General features: G+C 37.6%; 2 protein-coding genes across 3 annotated transcripts in view; both read right to left on the bottom strand.

Moving 5' to 3' along the window:
• The window catches only part of LOC148939167 (lachesin-like), a 336,515-nt gene that overhangs the window by 189,093 nt on the left and 130,783 nt on the right, over positions 1–16,639 (bottom strand). The window lies entirely within an intron of this gene.
• Positions 6,924–16,639, bottom strand: part of Bap111 (Brahma associated protein 111kD) — a 77,020-nt gene continuing 67,304 nt past the window's right edge. For both annotated transcript variants that reach the window (XM_089107161.1, XM_089107162.1), the window contains exon 12: positions 6,924–7,669. In XM_089107161.1, the coding sequence (XP_088963287.1) occupies positions 7,583–7,669 (87 nt within the window). In that variant the 3' untranslated portion in view covers positions 6,924–7,582. The remainder of the gene's footprint in view (positions 7,670–16,639) is intronic.

The raw sequence follows: 16,639 nt of genomic DNA, 5'->3' as shown, positions 1-16,639 counted from the left end.
CTAAGTGAAATTGTAATAATATTATACTACCTGAAATAGAGCCGAATAAATTAATGGTAAGCTTATTCAGCTTATTGGCTTGATGAATTGATCTTTTTTTTTATTATCAAATATTATTCTAAAAGCTTTTCAATGAACACACTTGTTATGTCGCAATTATTTTAATAAAAGGAAATAAAAAACCTAAGAAAAACGATTAAAGCTAAAATGGACATTTTCGGTCCTGGATAATTCGGAGTTGTCGTTACCCCAAGCCCCACAAAACCAAATTTTCAGTAGCCCTATGGCCAACTAAAAACTTGCTAGAATACAACAAATACAGTCAATTCGTAATTACAGATGTTTCATTATTCTTCCTTCTTTTAAATATTTAAAAATTACTCTTCCATTTAGACTAAAACTTGTGAAAATATGTTATGTTTAAATAATCCACTAAAACACATTTTTCATCTCTTCTATCCAGGACAGATTAGTTCATTTTTAGCTATAAAAGCATGGTTACTACTGTCAGGTAGAGATCCTCATTTCATGAAATAAAACAAGTGCTTTAATGGGTATATCGTGTTTTTGATTTTTCGTCAAATTTTAGCTAAAGTCTAGTCCAGGGGCCAGGTCCTAAAAATATGACACTTCCATGATCCGTTTGTTATGCGCGATCTGAAAGCACTTTCTGGTCCTTGGCCCTTAAAAATGACCTGAAAGATTAAAAAGTACTATCTAGCGAGTCTCGTTTGCAATCCATTAAGTTTTGTTCATTTTGAATCATTTTGAATAACCGAGAAAAAGCACAAAGAAGTTGAAGGAATTAGAAAAAAGTAATCATAAATTTTGAAACTAGTCCTTATTTAGCATGATGGCACATGACTCAAACGTTTTTCTTACTAAAATCCTATGCCGGAGCTTCGTAAGGCTTTCTTGTTTCACCTGCTAAAAAGGTTTTTCCTTTTATCATATCAATTTAAAAAATAATCCCTTTCCTATTTTATTTTAATTGAGAACGTTCCTGTTTCTTTTTAATTGTGAGTTTCTGGATATGATACTATTGTGATGCTCATTGATTTATTGCATAATTCAGATTGTTTATCTTCAGTATCTAGAGCTTTTATTTTTGGGTTGCAAATCCCAAATCGCTTTGTCTAGGGGTGCCAGTTCAAAAAATGTGGGGGGGGGGGTTAGAAGAAAAAGTATTTTTCATATTATACAAAAATCCAACAAATATTTACTACTCAGCAATATGATGAAAAAACTTACATCACTCGCAATTGTTATAAAGATAGTACAATTGAAGTTACTGAAGGAGACAGGGAACGGCGGGAGTTTGACCCCCCCCCCCCTTCCTCTACTGAAATGTCTGTTTTGTTTGTAAAAACGTAACAAAAGTGCATATTAGCCAATTTTTGATGAGTTTTTTTTTTTTATTTACCCCTTTGAATAGATTAAGATGGAGGAGAAGCGTGAGTAACCTTTTAGTAGTAGTAGTATCCGGCAGCAGAATAGCAGAATATCATCTGTTTTTACCAGTTTGTTTGAAAAAACTGGTGTCGTGCTGTGGAGTCAAGAGTCTTACTTTTAGTAAATTTCCGCTGAATGGAGTCGGAGCAACAAAAATAATGTGAAACCCTTTGGTGTCAGGCGGGAGTCGGAGTTACAGAACACATAAAGACTGGAGTCATACCGATACTAAAAAATGGCAATAATAAGCAAAATTAATATTCTAGGCCAATAGCAATGAACAGGATTTTAAAAAAAATACAAATTTATTCAAGGAGAAATTTATAAGTTGAATTTCTGCTGTAAATTTGCAGGAATATTGGAGTCGGAGTTTTTACTTCTTTGAAGAAAATGGTAGGAGTCGGAGCGATTATGTTTAAGTTTCAGGAGTCGGAGTTGGTGGTAAAATAAATCGACAAAAAACAACTTTTTTTTTACTTTACTTGTTCCAGTTTTTCTACTGTAATAACTAATTTGCTAGAACGATAATTTCGTACTGAAAACCGTCGCTAGACAGGAGGTGAAGTCCCCCCCCCCCCTAATGTAAAGAAAATACACAGATTTTAGAGAAGAAGGGACTACAACGGAATAGGGGCACTAATTCACGAAAATCTAGGGGAGAGGGCCAAATTATTTTTTTCAAGTTTCTTGGACAAAGATACAAGCAAAACCTATTTTTCAAAATTCTAGTGTGGGTAATTGGCTTTTTTTTTTGTTTCTTTATGTAATTACCAGAAAAGGGTATTTTTTCAAAATCTCAGAAAGGCCATTGTCCCCTCTCCGCCCCTCAATTGGCGACTGCTAACTACTACTACTAACAACTCACTGCAGCACCAAGCCGGCTGTGGCCAACACAGCTACGCACAGCCCTCCTCCAACCCAATCTATCAAAAGCCTCTCTCTTTACATCTTCAGAAAAAGGCCCCTCTTTCCTTAAATCATTCCTTACGACGTCTTCCCATTCCTTTTCGGGGACAACCCGCTTTTCGTTTGGCCCTAGACGGTTGGCCGACAAGGACAATCTATGGCAGTCTGTCATCCTTCATCCTGTACTAGCAACCTCATCTTTTCTCTCATAGCCCAAAATAGTGGGATCGAACCAAATTTTTTGTGCAGCTTACTATTTGAGATACGGTCAGTCAGTCAGTTACCCAAAACAATTTGTAGGCAATTTCTCTGGAAAACATCTAGGAGCCCCTCCTCCGCCTTTCGGAGCGTCCACACCTCAGAACCATACTTAACCACTGTCATCACTGTAGCTTCCAATTTTTGCAGACTTCAATTGGCAACTCTGAGCAAAAACTATTTAAAAAATATAGCGAATCTATTACCAGCCCCATTTACCAAAGTTGTTATGGACTGAACTACCTCCAAGTTAGTTCTAGAACATAATATATTTTGAATTGAGACCGTTGAATTTGGCGGCGCTAATGAAAAGAGTTATTTAATTAGTATTAGATTAACGTCATCAATATGGTTTCTGAACGTCATCAATATGGTACTCGTAACGCAGGTATGATTCAACGACCAAGGAAACCATCGAGCCGGTTTGCTTCTCGCTCAGACACCAGCTTCCGTTAACATGGGGAAGACTAGCAGGTAAGATTCTAGACGAGACGGTTAGACTCGATTTCCGTAGGCTGCTAAGGGGCCATTGTGTTGGTTGTTATGATTTTGATTAATGTGTTTTTTTGTTTTTTTTTTTACCTCAAGTAGTGCCAAACAGTGTAAGGATTGGTAGTGACTATTGATGGTACCCGTCGGGGAATTGAGTGAGCAAGAGGTGTCTCGTTTTTTTTTTTTGTTTAAAAGATGTGATGATGTTAAGATGAGGATGTTAGACGTAGATGGCGTTGCACCGTTGAGGCTATGCATGCCATACTACTATAGTTTAGCTTGTTTGAGTTGGAGATGTAGCTCATCCTGAGCGAAGATCGTTTCAACCATTTATGCAGTGACTATACTGCTACATTTATTTATAAAAATGACAGCAAAAGAAGCCGACGCTAGCCCGAAAAGCCGCGTTTCAGTTCTGGACCACTGGCTCCATCTATCGTCGAAAATTCAATCGCATACCAAATGGCGCCATCTATCGTCAAAATTTAATCGCATATCAACTATACAAACCTAGCGAAGATGTCGCACCCGTTCAGCGCAAGTCTAAAGCGAAGCGGAGACGGCGTGGGAAACGCGCAGGCAGGATAGTCCAAGTACGTAGAGAGCGCTGTGTACTTCAAGGTGGTGACCACTGTATACCCGTTCGGAATAGTTCGGAACAACAACAGAATCAAAAAGCCAAGAAATAACCGATACTTGATACGTGTAGTAACTACAGAGTATTCAGCAGCTATGCCAACCCTGAGATCTTACTCTCCTGATAGTCCTGTGGACCACCTCCCTCTCCCCTCGAATAGTTCCCCTCCCGTACTAAAAACTGTAACGCTGAATGCCAAGACATATCTTCCAAACCTGATTCTTTGCAACGCCCAGTCCCTAACCAACAAGGTTGATGAATTAGAACTTGTCTTGCACATAAACTTAGCATCATTAGCAGTAATTACTGAATGCTGGGATATGACAACTGAAACGGGTGCAATCAAAGGATATCTGAACTTTTTTTAATACCAGACGTGATAGAGAGGGCATCCGACGTGAAGGTGGCGTAGGAATCTATTACCGCGAGGACTTACCATGCAAACAACTTGGTATTCCCCAGATTCGTGCCACGAGAGAATCTGGCTCTGGTGCAAGCCGAAGGGGCTACCAAGGACTTACTCATGCATCATAATAGCAGCAATATACTATCCAGAAGGAGCGCATAATAGGCGAGAATTAGTGACGTATCTGCAATATCAAGTTGACAGTTTTCGGAAACAGTACAGCAATCCAGCATTTATCCTAGCAGGAGACTTCAACTTAACCGACAAAAAATGGATTACTCGTGTGTTGAACCTTCAACAAGTTGTCGATGTTCCCACTCATGAAAGTAGAAGCATACTGGACCTCATACTAACAAATCACAAAGCGTACTATGAACCGCCATTTTCCTTAGGACCACTTGCAAAATCTGATCACAACATTTTATGCTGGAAGTCGAAGAACAGAAACCGTATGCCTAAACCAAAAGACTAGAATACTGTAGAGACCACTGAGTAAAAGCTCCGTCCAAGCCTTTGGTAGATGGATTTCAAACTTTAATTTTGCTGCAATCTGTGCTATTACTGACATCGATGAAAAGGTTGAGGCACAATATTCGACTCTGCAACAAAAATACAGCGAATTCTTTCCTGTCAAAATACGCTTGGTCTGTGAAACAGATAAGCCGTGGCTAAACTCAGAGCTCAAAATAATGATAAAAAATGATACAATCTCCATGCCGTAGGAGAAGTATCGGAGGGGAACAAGTTGAGAAACAAAGTCGTTTCAGCCCTCCGCGCATCTAGGAAAAGGTACATACGGGAAAAAGTAGCTCACTCAAGTCAGATTCCCACAAGTGGCACGACGCAATAAAGAGGCTTACTGGAAAACAGAAAGGGACTGAAGTACGAATCAGCAACATAGACGGGAGTTTAATCAGAGCCTCAGATGTTAACGACTTTTTTTTTACACAAATTTGCACTTCTTACCCCACCATAAGTGACAAACAGATGAGCAATATCATCAACAGTTATAGTGCCGATGATATTGTAGAAGTGTCCGAAATATCAGTCTTCCATGAAATCGAACGACAACGTAACAACTGTGCCACATACCCAGGTTAACTCCCTATGAAGCTACTGAAAGAGTACTCACCTTTTCTAGCCAAACCCATGGCATCAATCATAAATCAGTGTTTCTCAGAACAATCGTTCACAAAATTGTGGAAAGCTGCCTAGGTGCGGGTCATTCCGAAAGTAAAGACAGCCCAGTCCTGCGACCAGCTGAGACCTATATAAATAACTCCCAACTTGGCTAAAGTGGCCGAAGGTTTTATTCACCGTGCCCTATTACAGCAGATTGCACCCTCAATAGACACTTACCAATATGGCTGTATACGAGGCAGTAGCACGCTAATATACCTAGTGCAGATGTACCATTTGATAGTTGAGTGGCTGGACAGCCCAAACAGTGTTATCGATTTACTTTTGACAGACTACAGGAAAGCATTCGACCTTATAGAGCACTTCATTGCACTGACAAATCTAAAAGAAATGGGAGCTGGAAAAAACTTGCTGCTATTTGTGAGATTTTCTGCGAGGGCGACGGCAATCGGTATATCCGTTATTTGCCGATGATATCTGCTCTGAGTGGACCGAACTTACTTGTGACTGTCCCCAAGGAACGAAACTAGCTGCCCTTTTATTCCTTCCAGTCATCAATGAAATCCTTACAGAATTTGAGGAGCGTTTCAAGTTCGTTGACGACTTATCTTAGCTTCTCAGGTACATAGTAGAAAACGCAGTAGCAAAACTGCAGTTCGAACCAAGACTTTTTTCAGACTTCGTTAACCAGTGTAAATCTAACAGCCTGCAACTGAACGAGCAGAAATCAAAAGTTCTACGCTTCAACCCGCTCGAACGAGATATTACAATACCAGATGTTCCCTTTCCAACTGTTTCGTCCGTGACAATACTAGGCGTGACTTTTACAAGCGATTGATCGTTTAAACTGCACGTAGACAATATCGTGCGCAACGGACACTACTCAATCCGAAAACTAACGAGTATGCGAAGGCTGGGTTTCTCAGATCGTCAGCTCTTACTGGCTTACACGACATACGTCAGGCCAATCCTTGAATATTGTTGTCCTGTCTGGGGTCCCCAAGCACAAAACACTGCCTACATGTCAGAGGAACTAGAAGACGTTCAAAAACGTGCTACTAAAATAATTCTTGGACCCAGGTATGAGATTTACGGCATGTCCTTGTGGTTATGAGCTTGCCCACTTTGTTCGCCCGAAGACACGATTTGATAATGAGATTCGGGAAATCACTAATGTCAAACGAGACACACCACTCGATTCTTCCTCCAACTGCACCGACCCCCCAAACTCACCAGGCATCAGAACAGACTACAACCCGTCAAGTGCAAAACGAATAGATTTGCAAATTCCTTCGTACCATATTTTGTTAGTGTATTAAATAAGTGATATTTTTTTTCTTAAATGACTGTAAAAATAGCATAATTTAGCGTTTAGTTTTGTTTACTACGAAAGCTATTTGATTAAACGGATACGGATTAAGTTGAAAGGAGATAGTGCCTGACAAGCCTGGATGACCAAGCTTCTGGAAGTTTGTAAATATTTACGTAAATAAAGTGATTCCTCTAAAATAAAAAAAAAACAACATATCTTCAGATTTCACAACTGCAACCTTATTAAAGCTGAAAAATAAAAAAACGACCACTGTTTCTAGATTTCCCTCTTTCCAAGCTGGCAAAAAAAAAAAAAAAATATCTAGTTATACTATATTTAATATATAGGTAGTTATAAAAAAAGATAAATTACGACTAAGCAGAAACTCACACCCTAAAATTCTAAATTAAGTTGGTCACGAAAGAAGAACAGAAAAAGTGCGTAATCTCAACGCAATTCCAGGCCCTGTGGTAGCTAGTACAGAACCTCGGGCCCTGTATTGCTAAGCAGAGATAAATCCTCTGAGCATCCACAGGGCAAGCTCAACTTAAAGCGGATAAACAGGATAAACATGGTTAACTTTACTACAGTACATACATTACTAATAATGAAGTATACAGTATTTAATGTGATAAAAATGGCCTTCTAATTTCATAAGGCATTCATTTCAAAATGGTGGCTCCTTAAACAACTTTTAAAGTTGTGTTTATGAAATAGCGATGAAAATACATGAAAACCCAAGGCAATTAAAATATTAAGTGTCAGGGTAGAAAAAAAGAAGCGAGATAGAATTGAACTACAGTTTCTATTATATAAAACTTTTTTTTTTAGAGGACAAAATATACTGCTTCTTTTGTCAATATAAAATTACGGTAACGCTTTTTTTTTATTACCCTGATGGTATACTGTTTCAATTTGAAGCATCAACTATAATGTCAACTATTGTACAAAGGCTGAAATAGAAAAAAAGCGTGAATAATCACTCTCTCACTAGTTGATCATTAGAAGTATTTTCAACAGAGTTCACTAATCCATGATGCTGTCTGACTGGAGACTGTTGTGCGCCCTAGAAAACATAAGCCAACTAAATTAAAGTTATTGATATTAAAAACAAAGTGGCAATTTGACATTTCTTAAACGTTTAAATAGCCTTTGCAGGCTAAATTATATCATAATTTACTTATACAAAAAGAAGGATAAAGATCGTTCAGAGCTATTATTAGCGCATAGGGCGTCGAAACGACGTTTCAATTGCCGGGTCTTTATATAGGACAAAATAGGGTCTTTTATAGGACAATTTAGTGGTTATAGAAACATCCTTATCTGTTCACAAAGATGTTCTTTTCTAACTCAGTTGAGAAGGTACTTTATAATGATCTGGGTATATAGGAAGTAGATTACATTCAGGTTGAAAAAAAAGTAAAGATACATCAAAGAAAAAAACAAACAAAGCAACTATAAAACACACTATGTTAAAAACTAATTAAAAACAAAATGTGTGGTCATACAAAAAATGACCAATGTAAAAAACTGAATGACTTAAAAAATATACGATGATTGTGATGCTTTCATGGATTTTTCCAATTAGCCTAGTGTGAAAGGACTCATCCATGCTTAAGGTAATGTAAATGAACCCTAAGGGGTTGTCAAGGGACAGAAGATTATGTACGTTGCGTACGTAAATCACTATACTCCGATAAAAAAAAGTGGGAAAGAAACCAGGACAATTTGGGTTCTTAGGTAAAATATGTTTTTTATCCTAGGAGTGGAGGAAATAAAGTTTTGGCTTGTATTTTCCAGGATTCTTAGATGGGGCTAATTCAATAGCTTCTATTTCTCAATAACGTGGCATTATGGCCTCTGAGGCTGTTAAAAAGCAAATATAGGCATTAGCGCAACTCAAAATTCACTGATCAAACTACATACACGGATCCGATAGCATTTTTTTTTTTTTTTTTTTTTTTTTTTTTTTAGCATCTTCCAACACCGGCGTACGTCCCCGATGTTGAATAATTGGTCCTTGTGCTTAATTAGCTATTATTATTATTTTTATTGCCCGCTAAAAATTGAAAACGTTACGCTGAGGTATACAAAGAGAAAGAAACAACAAAACAATCGCACTAGCCTAACACAATTGCATAAAAAAAAACCTGTGATTCGGATAGAGCGAAATATGAAAATGTAGCAACCGGACCGAACCGGCGACACTTGAGTCAGCTATCCCACATCTACCGTCAATCATTCGATTACTTGCCCAAGTTGAAAAATTCGCTAAAACTTCGCGTAATTTGAAACATTTTTTACGAATCATTAGGAATTCTTCTCTATAAACAGCCCCCAAGAAGGCAATAAAAACAGTACATGTGGGATCACAAAACTGTCATATAAGCGGGCCAACACAGCACGGCTATATAGTCTTAGCTCTTACAAGTGTTCTATAAACGCTTCTAATCTTAGAATTAAAATGAACCATGCAAGTTCTATTCAGTATACAATAACTTGGGATCAATCAATGTTTCCGATGGGACATTTATACGTCATTTCGGGAACATTTACAATTTTAATTGACAAGAAAGGAAAAGCCATCTCCTCTTTTACTGTGGTGAAAATCAACCTGTACAAGCTTGCTCCAGACGTGACTATACACAAATTTACGTCATTCTGGTGACATTTACAATTTTAATCATTTGGAAAATTTGAATCATGCATGTCCAAGCGGAGAGGGGGGGGGGCGGAGGCTCCTGACCTCCCAAAATCCAAAATTTTCTTGCATTTTTTGACACTACTCATTCGAATGGTGTAAAATTATTTTACTACCCCCCCCCGAAAAAATCATGCGTGCATGCCTGATTTAAAATCAAACACTTCAGCAGCTATAACCACCAAAGCACATCCTAACGTAAAAACTATTTGAAAGGTAAAAATATTGTATACTGTAATTCTTAAGCGCATGCATATCAGCAATAAGTCCAAGCAGATGCGTAGTTTTTTTGCATTGCAGCGAAGAGCACCTTACCTATTTACAGGTAATATCGATGCTGCATAAAACAGAAAGAAAGTATATTAACAAAGTGATAAACTGAAAGGTAAATAGAAAAAATGCACTTAAAGACGGGTAATAAATATCTTCTTTAGTCCAATTCAATTACGTTCTTATAAAACTGTAAATTTTACAAAATTCACAAAATGATACATAAGATCAGCATGACCACAATCCTTTGGAGGATGGAGATGGCGTAGCAAGCGCTGAATATCTGCTTTGTACCCATGCCTAGTTATCTTGTTAGGGCTAGTGTTCCTAGTTTCTTGCCCTGGCAATGTAAGTAATCAAAGACTTTACCCTTTGACCTTGTTTAGTGCAGTATTCATGCCAGTCATAATCGAAAAATCGACGATTTACGAACTTTATTCACTTCGACACGTAGTGGCGCCATCTACATCTTTCACTCTATGGTAATTTGGACTGCTAAAAAGGCTACCAGATGGCGATGTTCTGATGTTGTCGGAAACCACGTACAGACACATCTGTCGACCAGATTAAAGACTAAACAGAAAGTTAGACTACAGTCGCTCGTAAAAATAAACTCATACACAATATGAAATTCCACCAACTCTTACGCTGTGGTATTCTGATGTGACTGTTTCTGCTGATTCCAGCGAAACTCCTCCTGTTTTATGTCCTGAGTTCCTGTCTGCCAAATCGCAACTTCCCTCTGTTTTCATGACCAACGCCCACTCCTTGACTAACAAGATGGACGATCTAGAAGTTTTCTTACAAGAATCCAGTGTACCAATAGCAATCGTGACTGGATGTTGGGATATCACAAACGACACTTGTTTTTTTAATACCCTCCATGATAAAAGCGGTGATGTTGGACGGTATTTTCGTAACCACCTCCCATTCAAACTGCTAAGGGCCCCCAGTGCCTTTTGCTTTGAAGTGACTCTGGGCTGAATGTGAGCCTTCCCAACTGCCGAAGAAGTTTTCGTGCCTAATAGTGGCATCTATCTATTATCCGGAAAGTGCCAAAAACAGAAAGGAGCTTGTGATTTACTTGCAATCCGGCCTTGATAAGTTCCGAAATGTATATGCGACTCCTGTCTTTATTGTTGGAGGCGACTTCAACCAGACCAACATACAGTGGCTATCCAATGCGCTTGATCTGATACAAGTAGTGAACATTCTGGCCCATCAAAGTGGCTGTACCTTAGACCTGATATTTACCACCGTCAGTGAACTTTACCGTCCTTCCCTCTCAATGGGCCAATTACAAACTGCTGATCATTTTGTAATTCAGTTACAAGCGAAGAACAACATGCCGAAACCGAAAAGAAGCAGTGACAGTTCGTCCACTGAACTAGGACTCTATATGTGTCTTTGGTCAGTGGATTGGTAATTACTCATTCGAAGAAATATGTTCAATCACTGACTTTAAGCTTAAGGTTGAAAAACTCAACTCCCTGCAAATCGAAAAGTTCCATGATTTTTTTTCCGACTAAAGTAGTGCCAGTTTTTAAATCTGATAAGCCGTGAATCACGAAAACCCCGAAGCTATTGATCGAAGTTAGATGCCATATGTACAGTTCGTGGTGTATTCCAGCTGCAAAAAGGTTGCAGAACCTCACTGTCAGTGTCAGTATACATGCTAAAAAGAAGCATGTTGATGAGAAAATTGCCCTCCTACTTAATAGTGATTCGCGTAAGTGGCCTTCGGCAGTCAAAAAGATGACCGGAAAATCTGCTAGTAGTGAACTACGGATGCTGAAAACAGATAAGACTTTGATATCAGCATAAGAAGGCAATTCTTTCTTTACCGAAATCTGTGCCACGTATCCATCATTGATTAAAGTTGAGTTGAATACTTTGATAGAAGACTGCAATTGCGATGAAACCAAGCAAGTTTATGAGTACAAAGTTTACAGGGGGGTACAGAAACTGCGAAATAACTGTGCTTCCTATCCTGGCGAATTGCCATAAAACTTTGGCGTGAGTACGCTATATTTCTTGCGAAACCTCTAACTTCGGTCATTAATTAGTGCTTTAATGATTAATCGTTCCCCCAGCCTTGGAAACAAGTTTATGTACGTGTCATTCCAAAGGTGAAGCATCCCAAAAGCTGTGATCAGTTAAGACCCATTTCAATCACGCCGAAACTTGCCAAAGTCACTGAGTCCTTTATTTACCGTGAACTTATATCGCAAGTCGCAGATTCACTTGACCCATACCAATATTATTGTTTAAAAGGGTTTAGTACTACAGTGTATTTAGTTAGACTGTATCCCCTGATCGTACAATGGCTCAAATCTGGAGACGCTTTCGTTGATTTGCTACTAGTTGATTACGGCAAAGCACTTGATTTGACTTGATTAAGCACCTCGTAGCTGCAAGAAATCTTAAAAGAATGGATGCACGCAAACATATCTTACTGCTTGTTATTGATTTCCTACGTTCCCGGTACCAGGGAGTCTATGCCCTCTTTCCTGGTGATCTCGACTCTGACTGGGAAGAGATTACATGTGGAGCCCCTCAAGGTGCCAAATTGGCCACTCAACTTTTCCTTGCGGTATTTAATTATGTTATGGACAATATGGGTGACCGATTCCAATACGTAGATGAATACCGATTCAGATATGTAGAACTATCTGCGCTTCTTAAGTCCACGGTAGATACAACCCAAGCTATGCCTCATTTCAGCCCTGATCTTTTAACAGAATTCAAAGAAGAATGTAGAACAAAAAGTTTGCAGATCAACGAAGGCAAAACCAAAATCGTAAGATTTAATCCGCTGAAACGAGATCTTGTTTTCCCAACTCCCTGGTTTCTGCTTGTATCGTCAGCCACAGTCCTGGGAGTTAATTTCAGCGCCGATTGCTCATTTAGTGCCCATTTTTAAGGGCTAATCCAGAAAGGCAACTGTGGACTACGTTCTTTGCGCCGCTTGGGTTTCCCAGTAAATCAACTGAAAACGGCATATCTAACATACATACATCCCATATTTAAATATGCATGTCCCGTTTGGGGGCCCCAGATTCATAAAATTGAATATCTAACTGATGTCGTGGAAGGAGTCCAAAAAAGAGCATAGAACCATCATTTGAGAAAAATTTGTAGATTATAAGTCTGCTCTTGAGTCTTTAAAGATTAAAACTCTTAGAGATTGCAGGTTTCAGTTGATAATGCGTTTCGGGAAATTTCTCCATAATAGCCCCAAGCACCGACATTTTCTACCCCCTGCTGCCAACTCAGTAGTTAATACCAGAAAGAAGAACAAATCAGTGCCAGTGCCTTGCAGAACTAATCGATTTAACGATTCATTCGTGCCGTTTTTTACCAGTGCCTATAACAAAATGCCTTAGAACTAGGTTTGTAAATGATAGCGACAATTAATTTGTTATTTTGATCTACGAATATGAAAGCTGTCTTTAATAAATGATTGCTCATTTGTTCCAAAGGGTCCCAACTCTTTGGTAGTGCCACAAGCCACAAAATTGAAAAAAAAAAATAAATAAAAAAATTTTTTAGTCCAGTTCAATTATGTTCTTATAAAACTGTAAATTTTACTAAAATTAAAAAATGATACATTAGATCAGCATGACCACAATCATTGGTTTCAAAGGTCCAACCTCTTGCGTAGGACCACAACAGCGAAAAAAAAAAACAACAAGAAAAAATACCCAGAAAAATACATAAACAATGTGGAAAATATATAAAATTCAATACAAATTAAAATTCCACGATTTGCGAGCAGGGCACGGACGTGAAGGTGCCCTACCTACCTATGCTCCTGAATAAAAAATTTATCCTACTATGGACCGTGTTCTGCTCTTTACTAGATTGCCACTACTGCTGCAACCATAATCTATATAATGGAGTCAATTCACAAAAATCCAGGAAGGGAGCACAATGAATTTTTGAAATCTAGGGGGAGGACAAATTTATTATTTTTAAATTTTTCAATAAAAGTAGCAAAGAAGCATTGTCAATGGACCCCCCCCAATGTATATTTCAAAATCAAGGGGTAAAAAGCAACCCCCCCACCCCAGTTAATACCACTGGATCTATATGTCAAGACAAGGTGACACAATGTAAAACCTGGCAGGCCTTGAATACAAACATATTTTTTAAAGACGAATTTTAAATATTAATATTACACATTTGAAATCAGCATACGAAGTATATTTATCAACTAAGCACTTAATGTCGGTTATTTGGGCTGTTGATCAATTCCTGAAAGTTTTCTTCACCTAGCTTGACAACTTTCCAATGTTTTACAATCCACAGAGTCTGAACTAGAAGTCGCATTTTACCAATTGACTCCTTTTGGGTCTCGCTGCAACATACCATCGATAAACAAAAGCCAGGCCGTAGCCAGGGTGGGGAGGGGTACAAAGAAAGACTTTTAAATAAACATCAAAATTTGTTTATATGCATTTTTTTTTTTACAAGTCAAAAAAAAATTTCGGGGGATGGAGGAGGGGGTCTTAAAAAACTATACGTCGCCTCTAAATACGGCCTTGAACAAAGGCTATAAATTTCATGCTGAATGTAGTTTTCCATGTTTTTTTTCTTAGGTTGAAATTCGTGATTATGTATATTAAATAAAAAAAAACAAGTTTTTTTTAACTGAAAGTAAGGAACGACGTTAACACTTAAAACGAACATAAATTATTCTAGCCATGACCGGGACGGTACCCTCCGCAATGCTTTACTGTTCCCGCTCATTTTTTTCATGGTTTAAAACAAATAGAGTTGTGAGAAAGTCAATAATTAAAGGAAAGCTACAGATGTTGAAGAGCAGCCAGTCCAGGTCATATACAGAATAATTTATGTTCTTTTTAAGATTTATTGTCGCTCCTTACTTTCAGTTAAAAAACTTGTTTTTTTTTATTTATTTTCTGAACGTTTTTGAATTAATACAGGTTTTGATTTTGGCTAACCGTACATGAATAATTAAAACAAAATTTGAATATTAATTTTACTTTTATTTGGTTAAATGGCTTTCTCGAAACCTGTTTAATTTTATTTACGAACGTTTTTATTAGTAATAAATATACGTAACTTACGAATTAACTAACGTAACGAACTTCTATATTCACATATTTTTAATACGTATATTAGAGGGCTCGCCCCCTAGTTAATACCTTGCTCTTTAAGCTAAAGTTCGAATTTTGTTCCAATTCTTTAAAAATGACCCCTTAATCACAAATGCCGTTAATTAGAATAAATAGCTCTTATGAAAGTACTAAATAATCTTTGGATTAAAGAGCGAGGTATTGACAAGGGGATGAACCCAATCATGTACGTAATGTTTTCTCTCGTTTTAAGTTTTGATGTTGCTCCTTACTTTATGTTGAAAAACTTGTTTTTTTTATATATATAATTTCTGATCTTTTTTTAAATAATGCTGAGAAATCCGGCGCTCCCCTTCATAGCAATGTCCCTTCCCCCATGAAAACTTCCTTCATGGAAAGATCCTCCCACATAACCCCCGACCCACTCCCCCCACTACCAGAAAAAATCCCCCCTGAAAACGTCTGTATACTTCCCAATAACCAATACTATATGTTAACATTGGGTAAAGTTCATAACTTTCAGCCCTCCCCCCGCAGACTTCGGGGGATTAAGTCATCCTAAAAGATATAGTTATCATATTTTCGACTATGTTGAACAAAATGGCTATCTCAAAATTTTGATCGGGTGACTTTGGGAAAAAATGATCGTGGGAGGGGGCCTAGTTGCCCTCCATTATTTTGGTCACTTAAAAGGGCACTAGAACTTTTAATTTACGTTCGAATGAGCCCTCCCACGACATTCTAGAACCACTGGGTCGATACGATAACCCCTGGGAAAAACAAAACAAACAAACAAATAAACACGCATCCGTGATCTTTCTTCTGGCAAAAAATGCGAAATTCCACATTTTTGTAGATAGGAGCTTGAAATTCCTGCAGTAGGGCTATTTGATACGCTGAAAATGATGGTATGATCTGCATTCAGGTTTTATAGGTTTTAGGGGGTCTTTGTCCCTTTTTTCGAAAATCAGCCACATTTTCTCAGTCGCGTAACGTTTTATGTATAGGATTTAACTTGATGAAAATTCTATATTTGAAAACAGCATTAAAATCTTATTCTTTTGATGTATCTATTGGTATCAAAATTCTGTTTTATATAGTTTCGGTTACCATTGAGCCGGATCGCTCTTACTTACAGTTCATTCCCACGAACTGTTTGATGAAGATTTTCCTGTCAACCCAGGCGACGTTACAATCGCACTTACCAACAAAATTAAAATTCTGTACAACTACTATGTATCCCAACTCACAATTTTTCAAATGCATTCATTTGAATCCATAATCCAATATTGTTAAATTTTTTAGCATAAAATTTGTGACTAATCAATCAGAGTTTAAGACACCAATTTTTGTGAAAAAAAAAAAAAAAAAAAAAAAAAAAAAAAAAAATGTGTGATTGACGAAAAAATCTTTTTTTTTACTTATTTATATGGGTAGTTATTTGTTATATGTATATGTTATATGTGGTTGTTATATGGGTAGTTATTTTTATATGGGTTGTTATATAGTGGTTATTGTTATGGGTTGTTTTTTATATGGGAAAAGGCAAGCACAATGAAGGATAATTCTTTGTGGGCAGAATTATCCTGGTCCTTGACAAAATTTTCAAAAAAAAAAAAAAAAATTAAGCGATTGACCTCAATCAATTTCTGTAAAACAAAATAAAATATTTTTGTTTTAATTAATTTAGCTTTGCTGATTACAAAAAAAAAACAGAGATGATTAGCTTTGCGAATTTCCTCATTCTGAGGGATTATTTCTCCCTTTTTTGAAAACTTGACTTTATCGTAAAGTTAAAGTTCGCTATAGTGGCGTCGATTCATGGAAATGTAGGAGAGGAGGCGGGGATACCCAAAAGGTTTTTTTTTGAAAATATATAGGGTAGAGACAAAAATACTGAGGGAGGGAATGCACCCCCTCCCCATTGGCGCCATTGGTTTGCTATTACTGAAGACTCTTACTT

The sequence above is a fragment of the Artemia sp. Qi Xiang Cuo genome, chromosome 21 (genome assembly GCF_049724085.1).
Source record: "Artemia sp. Qi Xiang Cuo chromosome 21, ASM4972408v1, whole genome shotgun sequence".
Classification (NCBI taxonomy): domain Eukaryota; kingdom Metazoa; phylum Arthropoda; class Branchiopoda; order Anostraca; family Artemiidae; genus Artemia; species Artemia sp. Qi Xiang Cuo.
This window is presented reverse-complemented; position numbering and strand designations above follow the sequence as displayed.